The sequence below is a fragment of the Haliotis cracherodii genome, unplaced genomic scaffold, assembly GCF_022045235.1.
Source record: "Haliotis cracherodii isolate W230 unplaced genomic scaffold, xgHalCrac1.p SCAF_10, whole genome shotgun sequence".
Classification (NCBI taxonomy): domain Eukaryota; kingdom Metazoa; phylum Mollusca; class Gastropoda; order Lepetellida; family Haliotidae; genus Haliotis; species Haliotis cracherodii.
The window spans coordinates 26,849,582-26,874,669 of NW_027266265.1; the positions used below are offsets into that span (position 1 = coordinate 26,849,582).

At 38.5% G+C, this 25,088-nt stretch overlaps 2 protein-coding genes across 2 annotated transcripts in view; both read left to right on the forward strand.

Annotated features, from left to right (window-relative positions):
* The window catches only part of LOC139454216 (sodium- and chloride-dependent transporter XTRP3-like), a 44,985-nt gene extending 21,022 nt beyond the window's left edge, over window positions 1-23,963 (forward strand). Inside the window, exons 4-9 of the mRNA XM_071235793.1 lie at window positions 1,307-1,548; window positions 5,756-5,918; window positions 7,984-8,191; window positions 9,485-9,644; window positions 14,047-14,209; window positions 15,734-23,963. Of these exons, the coding sequence (XP_071091894.1) occupies window positions 1,307-1,548; window positions 5,756-5,918; window positions 7,984-8,191; window positions 9,485-9,644; window positions 14,047-14,209; window positions 15,734-16,066 (1,269 nt within the window). The 3' untranslated portion in view covers window positions 16,067-23,963. The remainder of the gene's footprint in view (window positions 1-1,306; window positions 1,549-5,755; window positions 5,919-7,983; window positions 8,192-9,484; window positions 9,645-14,046; window positions 14,210-15,733) is intronic.
* LOC139453679 (uncharacterized) lies at window positions 22,407-24,687 on the forward strand. Its single transcript, XM_071235155.1, has 2 exons — window positions 22,407-22,460; window positions 23,962-24,687. The coding sequence occupies exons 1-2, from the start codon at window positions 22,407-22,409 to the stop codon at window positions 24,685-24,687; spliced, it is 780 nt and encodes a 259-aa protein (XP_071091256.1).
* The last annotated feature ends 401 nt before the right edge of the window (window positions 24,688-25,088 follow it).

The following is a 25,088-nucleotide window of genomic DNA, read 5'->3' on the forward strand; positions in this document are numbered from 1 at the left end:
AGTATTTCATTGATATCTGCACAGCAAGTTGTGGTGCCTAAGACAGCTGGGCCACAAGTGACCCCTTTTTTGATAAGGTGTGATGATCTCTTCTTAAATTTGAGAATAATATGCACTGCGATTGTGGCTCTATGAATCAGTGAAACTCAAATGTAGAATGCATGTTTGATTCAACTGATACAGCTCTTAAAAATACAACCAAATCTAGACCGTCCATGAAAGATTTTATTCACACAATCACAACATTTTGATTCAAACATTTATCCACTTTTGTCATAAGCATATGTAAGCAATATAAGTTTCAATGCAAAAGGATTTTCACCTGAAATATGAATCCAATGTCAGGTCAAATGTCAAGGCAACCCTTTGCAGTGAAAGCACGGTGTTGTGAAACAATTCCGAGGGTTGATATAAAATGTTAGCTAGATGGAGGTCATGCAATGAGAAAACATTGAGGATATATTAGGAAAGGGCTGGACTGAAGACAGAAACAAACGAACAAAAAAAATAATAAGACAACATAATAAACATTATTAAGCGATTATTTATATATGATATGATTGACATAGATATTGAAAAAATAGGGATATATTCAGTAAAGGAAGGGATGAGATATGAGAACATGAAATGGACACCAGAGAGCATCTGGTCTCTATAGAAACAAATGAAGTCCTATGACTTAATGCAGGTGACAGCTGTTAGATGATCATGTATTCAGTGTGATAATAACAATGAATGATGCAGAAAGAGTAAGGCCTCAGAGAGAAACACGAGATGGTACCGACTTTCTAGTGTCCTTGAATGTCATTTAAACTTGGAACATCACCATCGCCAAACCCTCTTTCACTTTCTCCTTCCTGCTTTCTTTCACTTTTCTCTTCTCGTCCTTCCATCTCTCTCTCTCTCTCTCTCCAACTGAGAAGGAAAGAATGAGAGAAGAAATGACACTCTCTCTATCTCAATTTTTTTTAAAGTCTTTAGACATCTTCTACTAAGTTACATGAGTGAATGTACTGAATAAAACAAAATGTCACTATTTCTTAGGTGTGCCAAGTCAGTGGGCAGTCACACTTGTCTTTTTGTCAAGGCTGATCACTGCATCTAATTACCTAAACTGGTTAGACTGGCCTGTGTACTTGCATGTACATGGTGGTCACCAGTGCCTCCCAGTCTCTGTGACTGATGAACTTTACTATGATGCCTGCAAATTGGATCTGAAAATACTTTAACTACATATGCAAATTTATCTTAACATGACCAGGAATCTAATGTTGTAGATTTCTGACATGTATTTGTTTTATAACAGATGGAGAGTTTAAAAGATCCACAGTGCTGGCTGGATGCGGCTACTCAGATCTTCTATTCATTCGGCCTGGCATTCGGCGGCCTTATTGCCTTTTCCAGCTACAACCCCAGGAAGAACAACTGTGAGAAAGATGCAATTATTGTCTCCCTTTGCAACTGGTTCACCGCCATCTTTGCCTGCACAGTCATCTTCTCTATCCTGGGTTTCAAGGCCACCCTTATGTATGAGAACTGCATCAGCCAGTAAGTACTGTACCCGAGATGTATGCCACTCCCTTTACAGGGGGTAGTTCAAAGAACAACATGACCATGGAATGATCTTCAGAGATCAATATATTTTACGACTGGGAATAGTTACTAGGGCTGCAACGAATACACTATGAGGCTAATACAATTCATATCTTAACTATAGGGTAATGAATACGGATAATAATTCACGAATACAATAACAAGTCAGCAGCTGATGTATTATTTCTTATATTCAGTGAAACAATAACATAAATTGTTTGACATGGTTGGTTAACTATTAATATTTTATACATTTAAATGCTGCACTTATCCAGGTACTAGTATCTGCTCAAATGTGTCAAATGACCAGTGACAACAATACTGTCAAATTAAGTATTATAAGAGTGTTGTCTTTGAAGAAATCTATGCATATAATATGTTGTTCTAATGTATATTTGTAGGTACAGGGTATTTAAATGCACATGATTGCATATTCATAAATATTCGATTCTAGTGGTCACGAATAACGAATACAGTTCATGAATGGATATGGTTCGATTCGCCGAATACGCGAGTGAATCGTGACAGCCCTAATAGTTACTATGATACAATTGTTTACAGGTACATGAATAATATATCACCTAAGTAGGTACTTGTTCTAGGACAGTGGGGGTATAATAGAAAATCACTGTGGTGACTGCAATTATGTATTTGATGAGAATTTTTATGAAAATGGTCAAAATATAATTTTTGAATCTGTGTGACTTTTTGTCACAAATGTCGGTCAAGGGACAGAAGTTGTCAGGTGAATGTCTGAAGAGATTCTAAAGAGACTGGGAAGATGTGACAATGCCACACTCCTTGCATCCTGAGAAAGGCAGAAGCCATGATTGAGAGACCCGTGATGTAAGGAGCGTTTCATTGGTTGTGTCAGCTTTCCTGGTCACATGGTCTGCGTGTCGGCTAAGTAAGCCTACCCTGGGTAGGGAATCGGCTGTCGTCCTTTCACCAGCATCTGTTCACATTTCATCAGTTATTAGTTTACTTGCTTGGGATAATGTTCTTAGGTTAGTGTTAGATATGGCCCGGGGAGAATTAGCACAGGAATAAATTAGGTTTGTTTTAGGACATTTTATTACGGGAGTTAGATGGGTGGTTGTAGTATATAAAGTTCAAGAGTTGGTGTATAAAAGTTGTAAGTAAGGAAGGGGGAAAAGTTGATAGGTCTATAAATTAAGTTGATGGAGGTTTGCCCCCTCTTGTGTTTGTTAAAATAAACTTTAAATTAAACTTCACACTTTGTGTTTATGTATGATTGGAGTTGATAACCTGGTCAGGAGCATAATACGACATATAGACGAAAGAATACTGCACAGGGAGAAGAGAGCACAAAGCTAAGCACCGCAGTTACATATCAGACCTTTTGCCACCTATTGATATGGTTCTACTGGGCACCTTTTATTGATGTTAGAGGGCACCTATTACAGTAGCAAACTTCTCAAAGCATATTCTATGAGATATACATGATACATAAAGCGAGAAGTATTTCATGAGCCAACAGACCAATCTTTGTGTTAAGATGATTGTGACCCCCATACTTAGTCATAGACGTACAACAGTCGTACACTATGATCGCGTTGTGGAACACGGCCAAAGTCACTAGGAAAAGCACCACATGGTAGCCAACAAGACAATTTGTAAGTGCAGTTATCATCAAGTAGCACATCAACAAAAGCCTAAAAATATACAAAACATTAACATATATCACATCAGAACGTGAACAGCATGGTGATTTACATGATAAAATATTGTAATTGTGATGTAAAATTGACATCCGATGATTACCAATGACATAGCATGTTTGGCCTGACATAGTAAACAATACCTGACATGAAAAGATTGCCACAGGCTTTACAAAACAGTAGCAACTGAAATTAGGAAAGAAAAATTTTTTGGGAGCCAGTGCTATTTTACAACTATTGGTAGGTGAAATGAAAAAAAAAGATTTTAACACCACTGTTTTTGAGAAATAGTGAATAGCACATCTAAAAATATTTATTCCCACAAAAGAAAAAAATCTTTTATTTCAGTATCTTGTCATGTTAAAACTTGTTTCATTCATTAGTAGCAGTCCTTATATGGAACTTGACAGTTTGTATTAGTTTATTATAGGTCCTTTGATAAATAACATTTGTCATCTTCATGCATGTTAAATGTAATTCGTTGAATTTGTAATATGCTAGGCACTTGAATACAGATGTCAATGATTTCAAATTATCAATTATTAATTGCATTTTAATATATTGATATAGATTTATGGCCCTTTTAGGGTGTTATTTAAAACGTGTAAAATATTTTCATGGGTCAATTAAATTTTGAAATAATGTGATATGACCCCAAATTTTCATGACATTTCATTTTGTCAACCTAAGAAATGTCATATGCTTCTCTCATTCAAACTTATCATTTGTTTTGTTAATTTACACTTTTTGAACATTCAATCCCATTCCAATAAAGTTTTTAATCTTACACAACATTCACATTCAGAATATGTGAATCACTAAGTTTGGCCCCTACAGTGTTAGCAAGTCAAGGTCACAATCCAGCCACATCGGAAACCACACGTTCTGCCATGACAGTGTGCCAAGTTGTATTTGTAGAGGCCAGTGACAAATTACCATAGCCCCGACTTGGTGAATCAATGTGAACATGTCCCCCCCCCTCCAGGGCATTGTATGGCACAATCTTGCCGGGGTTGTGTCTGATAACAAGTAACTTGTACAGGCAGTGTTGAAGAGGACATTCAACTCTTTGATCTGTTGATGCTGTAGCATGCAGTGAGGAATTATGAGCTTGACAGGGACATTGAGACTTGATTTGTGTAACTTACTGAATGACAAAGAGTGCTGAATATGTTTTTGAAAGGTCTGTGGACCAAATAGGACTGGCAGTCACCAACTCTGTGTGACGACATCTTTGTTCTTGGCATTCTTATCAAAGAAACATGGGTGCTCGCATCAATTACATGGCTCTTAATAGACTGGGGTTCGGCACATTAATTTCATTATTTACAGTATAGTTTGCTGTTAGATGAAAATTATTTATTGTCCAGATAAACAGTTTTTCCTATTTCAATATGCGAGAGACAGGAAACAAGATGAGACAGAGAGTGTTGTTGGGTGATGCAAATCGGAACCAATATAAAAAACAGAAAATAATAAAAATATAAGTTCCATAAATATGTTTTGGAGTTTTTTAGTTAGTGTAGGCTCATCTATGAATTAAGAAAATCTACAAGTCTGACCTAATTTTCAAAATGTCTGGATTGAAATCTTCTTTTATAAGGCCAAATATTTTTTAACATCGCTTATTTGGCCAGCTGACCAAAAGAATGTACCGTATTCGACGCAATAAGCGCCCAGGGTGCTCTCAAAATTTGAAATAGGGGGCTCTTATTAGAATATTATTTTGGTGAAAAAAAGACAGAGTTGAAAGATTGTAAATTTCGCGGTTTATGCTGACAGCCTGAAATGTTTATATACGACAGATATATTTTTCCAGAATTTAATTGCCCATAATTAAGGGTGCATATAACACACGACCTCGTGTTATAGACGAATAAATAAGTCTTGTGTACATTGATCAATCGGAAGGGGTGCTTATTGTGATTGTTCATTAGCTAATATATTAGCAAATATCCCTGTGGGCGCTTATTAGATAAAATAGAGAAAAAAAAACACAGAAGATTTTATCACAACTGTTTGTAAGATATGGTGAATAATATGTATAAAAATCTCTATTCTTACACACAAAATTATCAATCAGTTATCTTTTGCATCAGTTTTTCATTGATTTGGAGCAGTGCTAATCTGGAAGTTGACATGTGTATTATATTTTGGACCACATGCATTGAATTTTGGACCAAATTTTTGTAAGACCAAGTAATAAAAACTAAAAGGCCTAATGAGTATTTGTGCTGTTAAGTTTATACATCTCAGAATATGTCCCCAATACCTTATGTCTGTTTGTCTTCCTGATTAAAAATCTTTGTGTCATATAAATAATACTCATATTGATGACTGGCATTAAACAGAAATCACTCAGAATTTTAAGTACATTTTCCAAAGATTAATTTACACACAGCATAAACTTTCTTGATTTCTGTGGCAAAATGATTTTATTCCTTTTGATTAACAGCATTGCATCTGTTTGATTTTTACAGGAATATTGAATTGCTTCTTGAAATAAGCCCATATAATGTGGAGTATAACGAGACGACACTGACGCAGTCGGTGTACCTGGAACAGTTTGCTGACAACATCGCTAACATCACCAACACCACAGAAAAACTCCGACATTGTAGCTTACAAGATGACCTCAATAAGGTAACAATCCATGGACAGATAAATGAATAAATGAAGGATGAAAGATGATTGTTTTCATTTATAGTTCAACTGACTGAAAGTCAAGTAGGCTTAAATTATGGTCTTATATTATCCACCTTCCCCTCGTCTGTTGTCAACAGCTTCTTCTCTGAAACCTCTAAACCATTGATGCTGAAAACTAACGTGCTTACGAATGTTCCTTCCAGTGACGAATCCGCAGTTTAGTCATGAGGTGTTGATTCTATTTCAGTATGGCCGCCATTTGAAAAATGGCTTGTGGCTCTTACTCTTACATTCTTGTCCAAAATGTTATGACATTTGGTTTATATGTAATTGGTAGTTGAAATAAAGGAACTAAATTGAACTAAAATTGAACTAAATGTTAATGTCATCTTCGAAGAATCACTGGACCAATGAAGCTGAGACTTAACACACTTGATCCCACAAATGATCACACCTTAGTTTGTTCCAGAGGTCTAAATCTGATTTTCAACATAACCGACATGGAAGCCATACTGAAAACTGATTTATATCTATCACCCAGCTATTTTTGCACAAAATGTAATGAATTTTGGTAAACGGTCATTTACTTATGGGGCTCCACATACATTCTGTCTTTTGGCATTATATTAAATTTTGCCAATACGCCTAAATTTTTTCAAATGTTTTCTTGGCACTGTGAAAAACATCTCCTGTGAAACTGCCAGACTGAGTGATTCTCATCGGTGATTCGGTTGAAAAATACACAATAAATATAACTTTAAAGAATTTTGATGCAGTGATCGGATGAATAGTATCTGAAACTATTATTTTTCAGATATAAAATATTTGACATCAATTTATTTTATTTGCAGCTTTTACTGTATATTTGTAAAATAATTATCACCATAAGCATAGCACTTTGGAACAACTGATTGCTATTGCTGGATATATGTTTAAGTATGGAACAACTTGATCGGTCACAATTGAGGCTTCCCGCGTTCTTGCTACAGCAAATATATGAACATAAAATGCAAATATCATAATTACAACCGACAAAATCTATATGTATAATATCAGGCAGTTACCATGTTTTGAGGAATGTATCCGCAGATATCCACATAAAGGAACAATACCCCATACATCTGCACCTGTACAAAGAAACTTGTCTTTATAACAAACTAATATTTTAATAGCACATGTGACAACTGGGTTCCTGATGTCCACAGTTCTTTAACAAATCTATAGGTTTAACCACTAGTCAATCCATAGAGAATAATCACGGTATTATCGGCTAATCCTTTGAACAAAGTATGTTGTTTTTACAACGGAACTTTACGCCCAGATGTGGATGTATTCCATCTGCTTTAGTAAACCGACATATATAAACACTTACTTTGACAAATCCACTGTGCAAGATAACAGTGATTAATCAATCAAGGTAGTATCGGTTATACCTTTGATCGATGTTTTTTGCAACTTGACTGATCATTTCTCTCTTGTTGCACTACCACGTGCATATTACATAACATGTAATACATTCATCACATCAGATCTAGATATATAATCCAGTCATAGAATAAATAATGACCCCAGACACAATCCAAACCGCTGAGTGCTTTATTACCTTGACACCCTCATAGGCAGCGGTGAACGTTATTGTGATATTTTGCAGTCTTTGTCAGGTATATTTTATTCTAAAAAATTACAAGGCTATGAAAACTGAGGCTGTGTGTGAATGATAATAACTACAAGAAGATATGGTTGATGATTTTCTCTATTTTCTCAGAATCTGTAACACCAAATTTGCTGAAATTCAGCATCAGTGTTTGTCTTCATTATTAGGTTGAAGTCTTATAAAATGACCAAAATAAGTAAGTAACTTTGAAAAAATAGTAAACCTTTGATAAAAAAATTTTTGTAGGAAATTGAGAAGCTATGTTGGAAACATGTTGCCTCCCATGACATTTGTGTAGATGTTTTCAGTTATCTTAATAGATTTAGATAATGCAACTGCTGATGACTTAAAGATCCCCGATCTCTGTGGAGCTGTGTGCTGATGGTAATGCCTGTTCTGTTCATCAAGGGAGCTGAAGGGACCGGCCTGGCCTTTATCATCTTCACTCAAGCCATCAATGAATTTGGACCCTCAGCGCCGTTCTGGTCCATTGTTTTCTTTCTCATGCTCCTGTCTTTGGGCCTGGGCAGCGAGTTTGGCACTATTGAAGGTGTTTCCACATCACTTCATGACCTTCAACTTTACCCTTGGATGAAGAAAAAATGGCTTCTTTCAGGTATGTGTCTGTTTGATGTATTGTTCTGGGTGGTAAAACTGTCATACACTGGAAGGTCTGCTGCTGACATTTGTCAGCTGGTTTTTAACAATATTTGATTTGATTTGATCAAACCCACCTAATATATAAAGAACCCAACTCTGCATAGCAAATCAAGGCACTCTTGACAAATGAATACATGTCTCCATGAAGAATATCACCATGGATAGACCAACATCGATGAACAGAAGCACCGAGGACACAACTGCACCACAGGTGACGACATGGTTCCGGCAATTAATTGAATAAAAATATTTATGGTAGCAGATGGTTCATACTGTGTGGAATTTTGATCATGTACAAAAATGGTTATTTAATTAAACAAAAACATATGTTTTGAATATTGAATTCTAAGATATGACTTAAGTTTCATCAATACATATGGTGATTGATGTTATCAACACGATCAATTACCATTGTGTCTCTATTCAATTGTTCTAACATTAGTTGTATCAGGTTTTCGTAGTTAGGGGTTCAACTGCCTTGTTTGTTTCTCTAGATAAATGTTCATTGTCTGGATTGGATTTTGAGGCCAGTGACAAACATGCAGCCAGAGTATTAGTTGCGAGTATGATACAACAATAATTGCTTTGAATGTTAACATTTTTAGCCATTTGCCATTGTGTTGTAAAGTCTGTTTGCTGCAAAGTCATACCGATGAAATGCAATATAGATAAATCAGATAACAACAATTCATCTAAAATGGCATGAAAGTTTTTTATTTGTCCATACCAACTCATCAACATAATTTCAGACAAGTTAGCCAACCATGTTTGAATTTGACGTTCGAATGTAGGGCTGTTCAGTTTACAGGGAAGACAACCTTGTAACAACAGGTATTAATACACCAACAATTACATGAGAGTTTGTGAAACAACTTTTTCTCTACTTCATGACAATATCTGAAATTATTGTGACGAGTTGGTATGGACAAATAGACAACTTTCAACTTTCCATTTATCCATTTTGCATTTCATTGGTATGATATTGCAACACATGGACTATATTGTGAACCATTCATAGTCTTCTGAATTTTTTTTAACATTTTCAGGTGTGTATTTGCCACGACTACATTTACTTCCACAGATATGCAAATTAGGATGAGACTGTAGGCTACCTAGCCATCCAGACACATGGAAAGTACAAAATGTGATAGAGAACTACATTACATGCCAAGCTTGCGACACCCAAACTTGTCATTACCCCAGCATGTTACTGTGTTGTGACTCACTGACTGTCGTCTCCTCTCTACAGCCGTGTTATGTGGTACCAGCTGCCTCACGGGGATCCTGTTTGTCCTTGGGAGTGGCTCCTACTGGGTGGCGCTGTTTGACACCTTCGCTGGCTCCTTCCCCCTCATCCTGGTGGCTCTAGCAGAGACCATCGGAGTAGCCTATGTCTATGGACTCAACAGGTACCTTCTCCCCCTGCTGGAGTTGTAGCTATATGATTGGCCAGTCACATTCTCAGAAAAACCCAAACAAGTTAGCTGGGAGGGCTGTATAGGTATCATGACTTCCTTATGGGAGGGCTGCAATGATACATGAAGGTCTAAATAACAAGACTACTGAAGTTGTTAAGCTTCAAAGTGAAACTTCCTCTAACTTTCCTTCAAAAGACTTCAAATTTCAAAACAGCAGAAAACTTCAAAGTTGAAACACCAGAAAATAATCAGTGTACTTCACGTCTGTATCGTTCAACTTTTCAGAAATTTTTTGTCAGGAGACAGTGATGCCCTCTGGGTACTGACAATGTCTCCTGCTGTTGTTTGTTTGTTTGTTTGTTGTTTAACGCTGCACTCAGCAATATTCCAACTTTATGATGGCGGTCTGTAAATAATCGAGTCTGGACCAGATAATCCAGTCATTGATGTCATGAGCATCGATCCACGCAATTGGGATTGTGATGACATGCAATTGGAATGACATGCATCAACCAAATCATTGAACCTGACCACCCGATCCCGTTGGTGCCGTTGATGACCAACACAACAATCAGTGCTCTGTCCACCTAACACGATCTACAATGTATGTTTCAGAGTTTGAAAAATGATTAGAATAGTAGTTGTTTATGATTCATAGTGTACAAAAATATTTATCAAATATTATGCGCTTTAAAAAACCCACATCATATCCCTTCCATGAATTCAGGTGAACGAACAGGTAAAACAAACCTCGCCCTTAAAAATATGAAATTTGAAATGAATCATTTCCAGACACTATGATTTACCTTTGAAATTATATTCCCTGCTCTCATTAATACTGATTTATATTCGGAGAGTAAGGTTACTGTGTGTATTTTCTCGTAACCTAAGCCGGAAATAGCAATCAGCTGTACACCTGTTTTCTGCCAATCTACTGGTGATTCTGTTACAAAATGCCTAATGATACAACTTCAAAGCATTTTGATGCAATAGTCGGAAGAAATTTTATCTGAAATTATTGTTCGATCAGGAATAATATATTCCAATATCGTATCACTTTAGTTGCAACTTTGACTATATATATTTAATGTTATAATAACCATTAGTGTAGCACTTGGTACAGGTGATTGCCATTGCTGGATATTTTGACGTATGGATCAATATGACCTGTCACCATAGGGACTTCCCGTGCGACATGTATTTTTCGAAAACATGTTGACATATGATAGTCAAATTGCTACAAATATTTCTTTTGACGTGTCAAAGTACACCATTTATAATATATGTATCCATTCTCTGGCCACTAAAGTTTCGAGGCGTCAATAGCTGTAGTCTGACCATGGTTGCTGTGCCAACCACTGATCACTTCACACACAATTTCGCCAAAATTAATGTAAACAATATTGAATGAAATTTTGACTAAAATTAATAAAATATAATACTGTAACCGGGGTTTGTGATGGCAAATAGAAGGTCCAACACAGGCTGCGGGTGTTAGTCATTATTGCCTTAGTAGATAATGACACCCTGTAATGTACAAAACAATTATTGTATAAAAACGGTAGTACACAGGTTTCAAACACACATAAATTAATACATTACAAAGACCTTTCATTTAATATGAACATATGTCTATATTCTGTACATGTACAGGAACATGATAATCAATGATATACAAAATCATTATCTAAACCCTAAAGTAAACAAACAATTCATCAAGGGCGATAACTCCATCCCGACATTACTTATAAGATACAATATATTGAAGGTCCATGGTTCTAAAATACAATGAACATTTCAAATACAATTACAACTTTGTTGAAACTGCTATATTAATTCATTAACTGATCATACATTGGGTATGATACACTATTTACAAAATATATTTCGAGACATGACAAACGTAAAGTATCCGCACCCTGTGGGTGACACTGGGGTGTTTGTCCTCTCCGGGCAGCCGCCTTGCGTGGTGGCTATGTAGCTATCAGCACACTCCTTATCACAGAATCAACTATGAATAAATATAAGATAAAGAATACAATTGAAGTATTGTAGGAAATGTAACTAACTACACACTATTATACAATGATTGACAGCATACAAATACAGTATTTACACAATTATAAAAATCAACACATTCACTCACAGAAAGAAGGATGAGAAGCATTTATAGTGTTTACCTAGCCTTATTTAATTATTAACTAAGCAATATGGTGACACAATCATCATACCAGAGATAAGCATGTTAATGATAAAGAAATAACATTCCACATAACTTAGATAACATAAGTTATATTATTATACAAATAAATACATAGATATTAGCTAGCAGTTTTATAGATTACTAACCTTAACAATCAAATTATTTATCCAAGATGCGTCAAGTCCAAATTGTTGACTGACTTCTGAAATGGTGTAGTGTCTAGTGCAAGATGGATGAAAAGTGCACAGTTTGAACAAGCCAATGAAAACAAGGCTTGGTTTAGAACAAGAGAAGAAACAATGACCAACCCAACCACCCTCTACATGATGAGTAAACTAATCCAGAAGCCCACAATAGATATTGAACTAAAAACCTACTTTACTAACAACTTAAAATGATATTATAGACTTAAAGGACCTCAAATAGATAAAACATATGTACAACAAAACTGTATGTTAACACTTGTGTCTGCCACAATACAAACACAAGTTCAGATATACATTAACACGTTTTTGTAACCAGATAGTATAATAATGGGATCGAATTGAGTACCATTCTGGTGATGCAGGTGGTTGATGCCTTCCACTCTGGTGAAACCATGGTGATGCAAGTGGTTGATGTTAACCACTCTGGTGAAACCATGGTGATGCAGATGATTGATGCCTACCACTCTGGTGAAACCATGGTGATGCAGATGATTGATGTCTACCACTCTGGTGAAACCATGGTGATGCAGGTGGTTGATGCCTACCACTCTGGTGAAACCATGGTGATGCAAGTGGTTGATGTTTACCACTCTGGTGAAACCATGGTGATGCAGATGATTGATGCCTACCACTCTGGTGAAACCATGGTGATGCAGATGATTGATGCCTTCCACTCTGGTGAAACAATGGTGATGCAAGTGGTTGATGTTTACCACTCTGGTGAAACCATGGTGATGCAGATGATTGATGTCTACCACTCTGGTGAAACCATGGTGATGCAGATGATTGATGTCTACCACTCTGGTGAAACCATGGTGATGCAGGTGGTTGATGCCTACCACTCTGGTGAAACCATGGTGATGCAGGTGGTTGATGTTTACCACTCTGGTGAAACCATGGTGATGCAGATGATTGATGTCTACCACTCTGGTGAAACCAATATGGTGATGCAGGTGGTTGATGTCTACCACTCTGGTGAAACCATGGTGATGCAGATGATTGATGTCTAACACTCTGGTGAAACCATGGTGATGCAGGTGGTTGATGTCTACCGCTCTGGTGAAACCAATATGGTGATGGCTTGGCACTTTTGTTGTCCCCCGCCGCGCGAAGCGGGGGATATAGTATTCACGACTGTCCGTACGTCCCACCTGTTTGTTGCCGCAATATCTCAAGAACTAAACACTGGATTGTCTTCATATTTGGAACTATGGTGTATATACAGGCTCCGCAGACACCAGTCGGTTTTGGTGACCTTGACCCCATTTTCAAGGTCACACCAGGCAAATCTGCTTTTGGAGTTGGAAAACAGTTTTGCCGCGATATCTCAAGAACTAAACACTGGATTGTTTTCATATTTGGAACTTATGGTGTATATACAGACTCCGCAGACACCAGTCGGTTTTGGTGACCTTGACCCCATTTTCAAGGTCACAGCAGGCAAATCTGCTTTTGGAGTTGGAAAACGGTGTTACCGCAATATCTCAAGAACTAATCACTGGATTGTCTTCATATTTGGTACTATGGTGTATATGCAGACACCGCAGACACCAGTCGGTTTTGGTGACTTTGATCCCATTTTCAAGGTCACAGCAGGCAAATCTGCTTTTGGAGTTAGAAAACGGTGTTGCCACAATATCTCAAGAACTAATCACTGGATTGTCTTCATATTTGGTACTATGGTGTATAGTTTGTGACAAATACTTGTTTAACTTGTAATCACAAAGTTTTCCTGGTAAGTCTCAACATTGACTGTAATGTCATTAATCCTGCACGATTTCTCTATTTATTCACGGTATTTACAATAAACAGCAAGAACAGACTCCCCAGTGAGAGAGACAAACACATGTGTATACAATGTCCCTGTTTGCACAATATTGATTCAAACATATATAAGGTTGGAGATGTATTGTGTACATGTATTGCATAAAGTATATTATTGTGTGTGATGGCTGGTACTAGTTCCTACTGTTGGTGATTGCAGGTTCTGTGCTGACATAGAGTTCATGATAGGACACAGGCCCAACATCTACTGGCGGATCGTGTGGAAGGTGGTGGCGCCTCTACTCATCATCACACTCCTTATCTCCACCCTCATCAGCAAGTTCAGCAAGCCACTCACATACAAGCCTTATGACAAGGACAATGTAAGAGGCGGGAAATGTGTCCTCAAGCCACAACACTCATACTCACAAGTAACAGTGATCATATCAGTTTAGATGCAGCTAGCCTAAGAAACAGTTTTGGTGATATGAAGACATGCCAGTAAAGCTTGATGCTGTTTAATGTGTATTGGCTTAAAAACTGTCACACCCTTTTAACTGCATTTGACCACACCATCTATTAAAGAACAATAACACTGCCAGGAAGCTTGGGTTCGGTTCCTCACATACGGGTTCTGTGTCCCCTGCGTTATATTGCTGGAATATTGCTGAAAGCGCCATAAAATCCTATTCACCCACTTGTACATGAGTTTTCAATTTGCATCATACCATTAATGTGTCTTAGGGGTAAGAGAGGTCTGTACATCAGAAAGAAATTGGTCAACATTAAGACAAAATGTCGGGGGTATATAGTTATACCAAGGTTCCGTCCGTCCGAAAACTTTGTCCGCGCGATTTCTCTTAAACTATTCAGGGGATTCATCTCAAACTTAGTACATATATAGTACATATAATCTGTTTCATATGGAGGGGTGCAGTCAAAAGAAAAAAAATGTTTTTATTAATTTTCCATTTTTTAAAGAATTTTTCAAACCCTAACGTCTGTCCGAAAACTTGGTCCGCACGATTTCTCTTAAACTATTCAGGGGATTCATCTCAAACTTAGTATATATAATCTGTGTCATATGGAAGGGTGCAGTCAAAAGAAAAAAAATTGTTTTTATTAATTTTCCACTAGGCGGTCGGGGGTATTAGTGAGCCACGCTCACTTTTGCACTTGTTTTACAGCAGAAATCAACTGGGACTGATGGAATCTGTTACAGCAAATAATCTAGACTGATTACTGTCTAGCATTGAGGTTTTCTATTTGTACTGCTGACTAACTTGAACAGCACTAACTCCCTGTATGACACACTATGGGGAGGGGGCACGGGTGGCCCTGTCGTCTAAGGAGCCTCGATTCGCTGTGCAGAGCTGCGTCCCTTGGGCACACCAGAAACCTATGAGTGTGGGTTCGAATCCCGATTCGCCCAGATTATGTTTCTGGGTTTGTCAACACCATACCCGTGCTCGTAGGTTTCACCAAAGTGGTAAACGTCTGAGACCTGCATCACTTAGGGCTTTCCTCCCACATTAAGCTGACATACTGTGATATAACTAGAATACAGTTAAAAGCGGCATTAAACCCAACTCACTCACTCACTATGGGGACACAAGTCCAACTAATCACAACTCAACAGATGTGGCCCATTACCGGGGATGTCAGTCAAGTGAGTGAATGTCCGCTGAAGAACAGGTGTTTGTAAAGGATAAAATCCACAGCAAGTCAGGTCCCATATTACGCTTACCCATTTGTCATTGGACAGCTCTTACAATGAGCATGAGCTACCGAAGATCTTTTTTGGCCCAGATTTTGATTGAGGGTCATTAATTGATCTTGATAACTGTCATGAAATAAGAAAGTTAAAACCACTTTTTAAAGTGCCTTTGTTATATTTGTTATTGCAGGGCGAGCTGGCTATTACAGAAGTACCCTATCCATGGTATGCCACCACTGTCTGTGCCTTCCTCGTGCTCTCCTCCATTCTTTGGATGCCCGCCATTGCAATACTACGCCGGTTTGGATGTCTGTCATACAATGTGGCGAAGGCAGCGAGAGCCGACACACGTGGCGTGACGAGCTCTACTATGAAGTTCGTCAGAAGCAACGCCACAATAGAGGACAACGACTCTGGACACAACTCGGATGAAGGGGCGGGTCATGATGAGATCCTGTACGTCGGGAAGTCGTCTGGGGAACAGATCCTACAGGAATTCAAAGCTAGAGATTCACATGTATAATTCCTATATATACATCCATTAGTTCTAGTATATGTACTGTTTCCTAATGGTTGTTGAAGAGTTGTTTAGGTTGCTGATTTGTTGTCCTGATAATACCTGCGTAAAAGCACTGCTGAAAATATGTGCCTTTAAATTTATGCATCATCGGTACTTCACAGGCTTGTATACCCTGTGTTCCTCCATCGCCTGTGAGGACATATGGACACTATTGTGTGGTAGTGATGCTTGTCTGTTGTTAGTTAACTAATGAACTGAAGCTGTTTTAGCAATTATTTTCATCCCGGTTTCAAACCACTCGGAACATTACATAGCAATCACTATGTGTGTCTGTCCATTTTCCATTTCTGGAACTCCTAAACAATTAAATATTTCTTGTTGAAACTTTCTCGAGGGCAACGGGTGCCTTTTTATGATTGGGGATTTTGAAAATACTAAACAGAATTATTTTTTTCTTCACTGAACTGAAGGTATGCAATGAACCAAAAGTCGGGTAGCCAAACTCTGTTTCTGAATTGCACCAGTCTGATACGTATGTCATCTCCTCATTACTCTTATTTTTTAATCACGGATTGTTTTGTCAAAGTCAGTAGCTGACATCCCAGAAAGTTATTTTACAAATATTACCTGTAGGAGGGGGAAAAACAAGAGAAAATTATAAGAATTTGCCTGACATAAAAGCAGACAGTCACATGGCTATGTCACATGTTGAAGAATTGTGGAACTAGAAACATTACCATTAGTGTCATGCTAGCTGAGCCCTCGTTGGTTCCCTCTCCCTGGAACCAGGCCTCAGCTGGATTCAGTGGATAAGCATCATGTCTGCACTGCATAGTGGCCCTATGTATATCACAGGCGATGGAGGAAGTGATACTCACAAACCCGTGAAGAATGGATGATGAGTTTTATGTGAATGATATATTTTAAAAGGCCTTGATGAAAGGATGACTGACGATGATATTGATGTTATTGTTAGTATATGTGGAATATCATCAGTATTAGATATATAGATCTTTGTTTGAAAATATAGATTTGCTAGATTAGCCAAAACAAAAGTAATGTGTGAAACAATCTGTATTTAGGCCTATATGCTGCAGTAGAAGAACTAGTGGTAGTATTTTAAAGATTGGTTAAGTGTAAACAGATATGTCTATTTGTACCCACTGAAGTAGTTGGTAGTTGTAGGGAAGTATCTCCCTGGAGATTATTCTGATGGCATGTGACATAACTTGTAATGTCAGGCCTGTGTTGATGAGAGACGCATGCTGTGTGATTTATAGAAAGGGATATGCAGCACTCAACGATAAGTATTGGTTTACCAGTAAAAGGGTACAACCCATCTTCCCAAGGCAAGGGAGATAACTGACTATAAAAGTCCTGTTTCCACCCTTACTGAACATGGCTGGAATTCCAGAGTTACAGTTTGGCTGGACTAACGAGTCTATGTATAGTCCAATAGAAAATCACATAACGAACTAGACATCCGGTTCGTAAACAACATGGATTTCAATGTGCAGATTTTGGTCGACTGCAGGATTTTCAAAGCATGTCTACCGTTGACAAATGTTTTAATCAAAGTGCTCAAGTAATTTGATGCACTGAGTTAGGCAAAACCTGTTTTTTTTACAATATATATCTTGATTATCGACCAGATCGTCTAGACTGGCAGCCACTATTTTGTTTGAAGCACAAATGATATGAGAGATGGAATCAGATTGGTCATAAGGAGGGACATTCAAGGGGCTTAACTCATAATGCGCTCTGGTGGTGCTATGATTGAGCCAACAATTTCAAGCCTAGTTCGGCAAGGGTGGAAACTGGATTTTTATAGTCGGTAAACGCCCTTGCCTCGAGAAGATGGGTACAACTGTGAACTACATGTAGATGTATATCTGCAGATGATAACTTTAGAGGATGCTCAAGTATAGTTCAGGCTGTTCTTTAACTATAGGAACTCGTCACATTCAGAATGAACACAGAAGTCAGAACTGAACAATCTTGCATCCAGATCTAGGAAGAGTTGCCCCCCTCTTCTGTACTGGTCAGTTTTTTAAAAGGAATGTATAACTTATTTCTAACTTCTCCACTGTCACCCTACAGTTGGTTTCATTAGTTGTTCCCATCGAACTTACTGCCATTTCTAACAGTATTTAATCATGACCAAACTATGGAATAGAATCTAGACAAGATACTAACATTGTTTTCAGATATGATGCGTAGTACAGTTCATCTAGATATGCACAAGGCCCTGGCTAGGAGAGCATTACTGATCTCCTGTTAAGTGTTTATCTTTGTCCTTGAGGTCTGTGCTTCCATCACTCCATCAATTCCACCAATCCATCATTAATTGCTTTTCCAAGCAGAATTGAAACAAACATTCAAAACTTTTAAATTAAATTTCAAATTTGGGTACTGAACAACCAATTTGTGTTGTGGAGTCTGTTATTTGTTGTTTCTATGGAAACAAGTTGGAATGTTCCCATGTAGGACAGTCCTAGTTATATAATCCTCCTGACCAGCCACATGTTCCTGTGTGAGATGCAGATCACAATATGTCCACGTGGTGTCAGCGGGGTTCATATGTCTTCCAGTCCTACTTTCCAAATCTCTTCCTCTTACTAAAATTGGTCCATGTGATGCAAGGGACACCTTCTTAGAGGATTATGATTAGAATCCTTGTCAAAAAGGTAGTAAGAATATATGTATTTACATAGCTGTGAGGAGTTTTGTGCCATGACAATATGCCTGGGTGTGTAGATTGAGAGTTTGTGGCTTCATTTAGAGACTGTATGGCATAGATCCCAAAGACTGAATCACGAATGTAAATTTTTAATAATGTAAATAGTTTGAGTACTATTGTACAGTGATAGAGTTTATAATATTGTAAACATATAATTCAGATGTATATTTCTATATCAACTCTATATGTGTTATAACAAGTGCTACAGATATATACAAATCTATATTTTCTTATACCGGTTATTGACCCATACACACTGTATCCAGCCACTCTGGTTGCCATAGAAACTCTGCATTATTGTCCTGCTGTCCAGGTAGAGTATCTCACTGCAATCAAATTACACTACAGATTCTAGCCCATGTTCAGCCTCTGTACCACTGTTTCAGGTACATGCTCTTGTTTGTCCTCATCTTGTGTTTCCCTAGTCTCACTAAGCAGACACTGCAGGAAGTAACTTAAACAGTCTTCACCTTGCTAGTTTGAAAATTGTTAATTGATTTTAGTGTTTCATTTTGTTTTACATACTGCCAAAGATAGTTTCCATGGCAATTGATGCTGACACCTTGGTCTATGTCCGTCCCTGCAGCATTATCTGCTGAATCTGTCAGCTGGGTTGCATACTGTCCTCAGTTTGTCCATCATCATTCGTCTGTTACAGTATGGGAGTTTTAGCCCCTCAACAGTTGTAGCACTGTGATGTAACTCTTCATTAACCCTCGATAGTCTCACCAGTATGATATCACTCTGCATAGGCCCTCAATAGTAATAGCTCTATGATATCACTGTGTGCAGACTCTCGATATTCGCAACACTATGATATCATGGTGTTCAGACTCGATATTTGCAGCACTATGATATCATGGTGTGCAGACTCTCGATATTCGCAGCACTATGATATCATGGTGTGTAGACCCTCGATAGTCGTAACACTATGGTATCCTGTTGTTGGACCCTCCAAAATCTTAGCACTGTGATACCACTGTGCATAGACCTTCAATAGTTGTAGCACAATATCACTGTGCATAGACCTTCAATAGTTGTAGCACAATAATTTCACTGTGCATAGACCTTCAATAGTTGTAGCACAATAATATCACTGTGCATAGACCTTCAATAGTTGTAGCACAATATCACTGTGCATAGACCTTCAATAATGGTAGCACAATAATTTCACTGTGCATAGACCTTCAATAGTTGTAGCACAATAATATCACTGTGCATAGACCTTCAATAGTTGTAGCACAATAATTTCACTGTGCATAGACCTTCAATAGTTGTAGCAGTGCACAATAATATCACTGTGCATAGACCGTTGGTTGAGATGCTATGATATGGCCATGGGGATAAGGTCACTGATCTGTTTGGTGAACTACCTCATCTCCAGATGCTGGGGTAGAGATTTTTGTAATATATACTTGTTCCACCTTGGCATTAGGGTGTTCACAAAGATTCGTCAAACCATCCTGACACTGGTATCTTGTATCTTTTTCCAAGTTTACAGTACTTATGTTTCCGTTCATATGTTCAGACTGGCTATTCGATAATGAAAGCTTGTTAACAAATCCTGTGTGAACATAAGCTCCCCCTGCCCAACTCCTTGACCAACCTGCAATTAATCTTTTGTAAAAACCTGTTACAAAGTCCAAAAGTTAACATGACAGTCCATGTTTTCTTGTGTACGATGCACATTTTTTACAGAAGTTCATACTATATATACGCATACATTGAGTTTTGACTATTTTCCCCAAAGCAAAAAAATTACCATCAGCTAGTTAACCCTGGAAAATACAATTAAAGCTGTCAATTACCTTGCTTAGGAGCCAATGATGGGAAATGTGTTTTGTTTCATGGACATTTTAACTAAGTTTGTTCTTTCCAGCTGATGTTAAGGCTAACTTGTGTCTAGTTTATACATCGCCCCTTCCTTATCAATATTCCAAGCTTCCCAGCCACTTACAGCCTCCAGCATTTAAAGTTTGATATCATGTGAAATATAGTAACAGGAAGAACACTGACACAAGCTTACTTAGCTGCCGTTATGCTTGGATGATTACAAGCCATTTATAGGATGATCAGTACTTGATCTGTTTGCATACACTACATCTCTCCATCATCCATCATGTCTGTTCTATGGCAGCTACTGATAGAAGGCCATGTATAACTCACAGCAGTCTAATGAGCCTAAGTCTTGTGCATGAACTGTGTGCAAACCCTACTGTTTCCTGACAATAAAGCAATACGAAGCATGGAGGCCGCAAGAAGAGACCATGTATGTTTTAAGAGAAATAATGCTGATGATTTGAGCCCTCATTGGTCTAAGCAATGGTTTCCCTCTTGCTGGAACCAGGGCCCTGTTCCACAAAGCGATTGTAGCGCTAAGATGATTGAAACTCCCATACTTTATCACAGGCTTACGACAGTGTTAGTGCTATGATGGCTTTGTGGAACGGGGCTCAGGCCTGTAGCAGCCTTATGCATTCACGGGGGATGGAGGACCCCAGTGTATACAAAGCTGTCATGTACGGATGATGGTGTATGTTCAACTCTCAGACCTGACGATGCATTGTTATATGAACTATTTCAAGTAAGTTTGAAGGAAGGTTTGTATTTTGTAGTCCAGAAAATGCCCTGTCATGGTGCACACAGAAAGTGATGGTGAAACAAGTCATTGTGTTTCTTACGTCAAAGATGACAAGGGATAGAGTAGGATGCTGACACCAAAGATTTCAACATTAAATGCAGTGTTTTTTCTTGATTGTGTGATCAATGAAATAGCAGTGGGGTTTTTTTCCACTGGAAGTATTCATTTTGTTGTTTTCTAATATAAACATTTGTTTAAAAAAGGAACCAGGTTGTTGTGTCAAAGGAAAATTTGAGGACTGTATTTTCATTGATCAAGTATATTAAAGATTATTTTAGTTGGTTGAAGCTTTTTTGTCATGCATGAAGATTGTGATATTTGCATTAATTTCACCTCCTGGTCTATGATGTGATCTGTTTGTTTATCTGTCCCATCAATCTGTTCATGCTGTTTGTAAAATTCAAATCTGTTAAATATTTTTATTGCCTTTTACTGTTTACAGATGTTTTAATCTTTTTTGTTTGTTTCCGGATTAAAATGAAAAGTTGTTACGTGTGCCATGCATCCGCATAGTGGTGAAGTGAAGTGTAAATGAATTGTAGTTAGAGTCAGATTCCCAAATATATTTCATCACAAGTATCACAAAACAAACTTTCTTCACAAAAAATGCTGAGGGGATAGATCATCATGTAACATTGGAAATATGGTTTGTTGAAGTATTGAATTGTGGATTGTTTTTGATTTTAGAGTGAAAAGAAACTGTGTTATAAGCATTTTCTCTGTATCAGCACAAAGAAAAAGCAAAACTGAAAATGAGTTTATAAGGTATGTCCTGTTATGTGTTCCAAGGAAAAAAGTATTGTGGAGGTTCAGTGAGAAATTGTGTGTTAATTGACAAAACTACATTTGGCTGAAGGCATGAAACATCTTTATTGTTTGTAACGACACTTCGGGGCTTCCTTGCCCACATACATACATACATACATACATACATACATACATACATACATACATCGAGGTCCATGGTGGGAGGGAGCCTCACCACTGGCATGTGGGACGTGGCCGTGTTGTTGGAGGTGATGGAAGACATTGCTCAGCTACATGCTTTGTGATAGCCATTGAAGGTGATTAAGGTGTGTTTAAGTTCCTGGATTTCTTAGCTGTGACTGTCAATATTGCAGAAGACTATGGGTACGGATGGCAATTATTAAGTCAATACACTTATTCAGTATTCACCCGCTGAAGGGGCAAGATGTACCCCTGAAACGTTGTTACAAAGAATAAAGAAGTTGTTAGCCATCAAGTTTCATCTCGTCATGTTGACAACTTCCAAATGCCTATCAAATACTACAATTATCTGTAAGCATGGTAAGACAAATGTAGACATTTCTCCAGTTTCATGTATTTAATAAATATTATTTCCCTTCAGACTTTGTTTGCCAAGACATGGACGAAATGGAAAAATATTTTTCATGAAAAAATTCTTCATGCCAGAATTAGTTTTGATTTTTAAGTGTGTTATCCATGTAAATTATATGAATATTTACAATACCTCACCATTATCTGTTTTAATGATATAACATAATACTGTCTTCTATATTTAATGTAGTCCACATTTTAGAACAGTTGCTATGACCACACCGCCAGAAGTGGGGTAGGAGCAAAGGAACATGAAGATCATGTGTGAGTTTACCCTCGTTTTCTGGGTGGCCATATTTGTAGATATTCAAGCTATGTATTTCTGTAATTCTGTACTGCTGCAGTCAGATCAGCATGGCAATGTGTTTTACCAGTACCATGTTTTTACATATTCATGACTGTCATTTTGAATGGACTGGGTCAGCAGGTCTGTAAACCAAGTAATTACAAAAGAACACCCTACATTTGTGAATGTATATTGTGGAACTTCATTAATCTGGAGCGTTTAATTAATTACTACCCCAAAACTTCTTTCAAAGTACTATAGTGAAACTGTCATGGCAGATTAACTATAGTACTATAGTAAGAATCGAGGGGTCCTTAACCTTTGGTAGTATATCTAGAAGTTCCTGCAGGTAATGGCTTTTCCTGCTAGACAGGTTTCAGACTGATGAGGTTTCACTCTGTGCAGATTATTCATATATGTACATTCTTGAATGTTACACACCACTTTCAGTATCTACAAAAGTTGGTGATTTACAAAAAGAAGGATTGAATTTGATTAGCTGAATGTTTGAAATTCATTTGAAATCTGATAAACTAAATGCTGCTTACTTTACCAAGTCCCTTCTAAAACCAATTTGGTGTATTTATATGTGCCAATTAAATGTGAATTAAGGTGTTAGAGTCAAACATCTGTTACAAACTTCTTTTTCAAGTAAAATCAACTAACCACTTCTATTTTTATGGACTATTTTTGGAGCCATCATTCGGTTATTCATGTATTTAAATGTATTTGTTGGACTTATTTTTGATTGTTATATAATCCAGCTGAGCTGATGGGAGAGTTCTGTCAGTTTACACAGGCCATTTAGCTTCATCTTGCCAACATTGCAGCATATCACACATATTTACTTGTTTTTCACCCTTCTCTTCTAGCTCTACCCTGCAGTCTCCACCCCTCTCTCCCAGCCCTACCCTGCAGTCTCCACCCTTCTCTCCCAGCCCTACCCTGCAGTCTCCACCTTTATCTCCCAGCCCTACCCTGCAGTCTCCACCCTTCTCTCCCAGCCCTACCCTGCAGTCTCCACCCTTCTCTCCCAGCCCTACCCTGCAGTCTCCACCCTTCTCTCCCAGCCCTACCCTGCAGTCTCCACCTTTATCTCCCAGCCCTACCCTGCAAGTTCAACCTGTCTCTCCCAGCCCTACCCTGCAAGTTCCACCTTTATCTCCCAGCCCTACCCTGCTGTCTCCACCTTTCTCTCCCAGCCCTACCCTGCAGTCTCCACCTTTATCTTCCAGCCCTACCCTGCAGTCTCCACCTTTATCTCCCAGCCCTACCCTGCAGTCTCCACCCTTCTCTCCCAGCCCTACCCTGCAGTTTCCACCTTTATCTCCCAGCCCTACCCTGCAGTCTCCACCTTTATCTCCCAGCCCTACCCTGCAGTCTCCACCCTTCTCTCCCAGCCCTACCCTGCAGTCTCCACCCTTCTCTCCCAGCCCTACCCTGCAGTCTCCACCTTTATCTCCCAGCCCTACCCTGCAGTCTCCACCTTTATCTCCCAGCCCTACCCTGCAGTCTCCACCTTTATCTCCCAGCACTACCCTTCAATCTCCACCTTTCTCTCCCAGCCCTACCCTGCAGTCTCCACCTTTATCTCCTAGCCCTACCCTGCAGTCTCCACCTTTCTCTCCCAGCCCTACCCTTCAATCTCCACCTTTATCTCCCAGCCCTACGCTTCAATTTCCACCCTCCTCTCCCAGCTCTACCCTTCGATCTCCACCTTTCTTTCCCAGCCCTACGCTTCAATTTCCACCCTTCTCTACCCTTCAACCTCTACCCTCCTCTCCCAGCTCTACCCTTCAAAGGGGCGGTCAGGTAGCCTAGTGGTTAAAGCGTTCGCTCGTCACACCGAAGACCCAGGTTTGATTCCCGACATGGGTACAATGTGAAGCCCATTTCTGGTGTCCCCTGCCGTGATATTGCTGGAATATTGCTAAAAGCGGCGTAAAACCATATTCACTCACTCACTCACTCTACCCTTTTCTACCAGCTCTACCCTTCA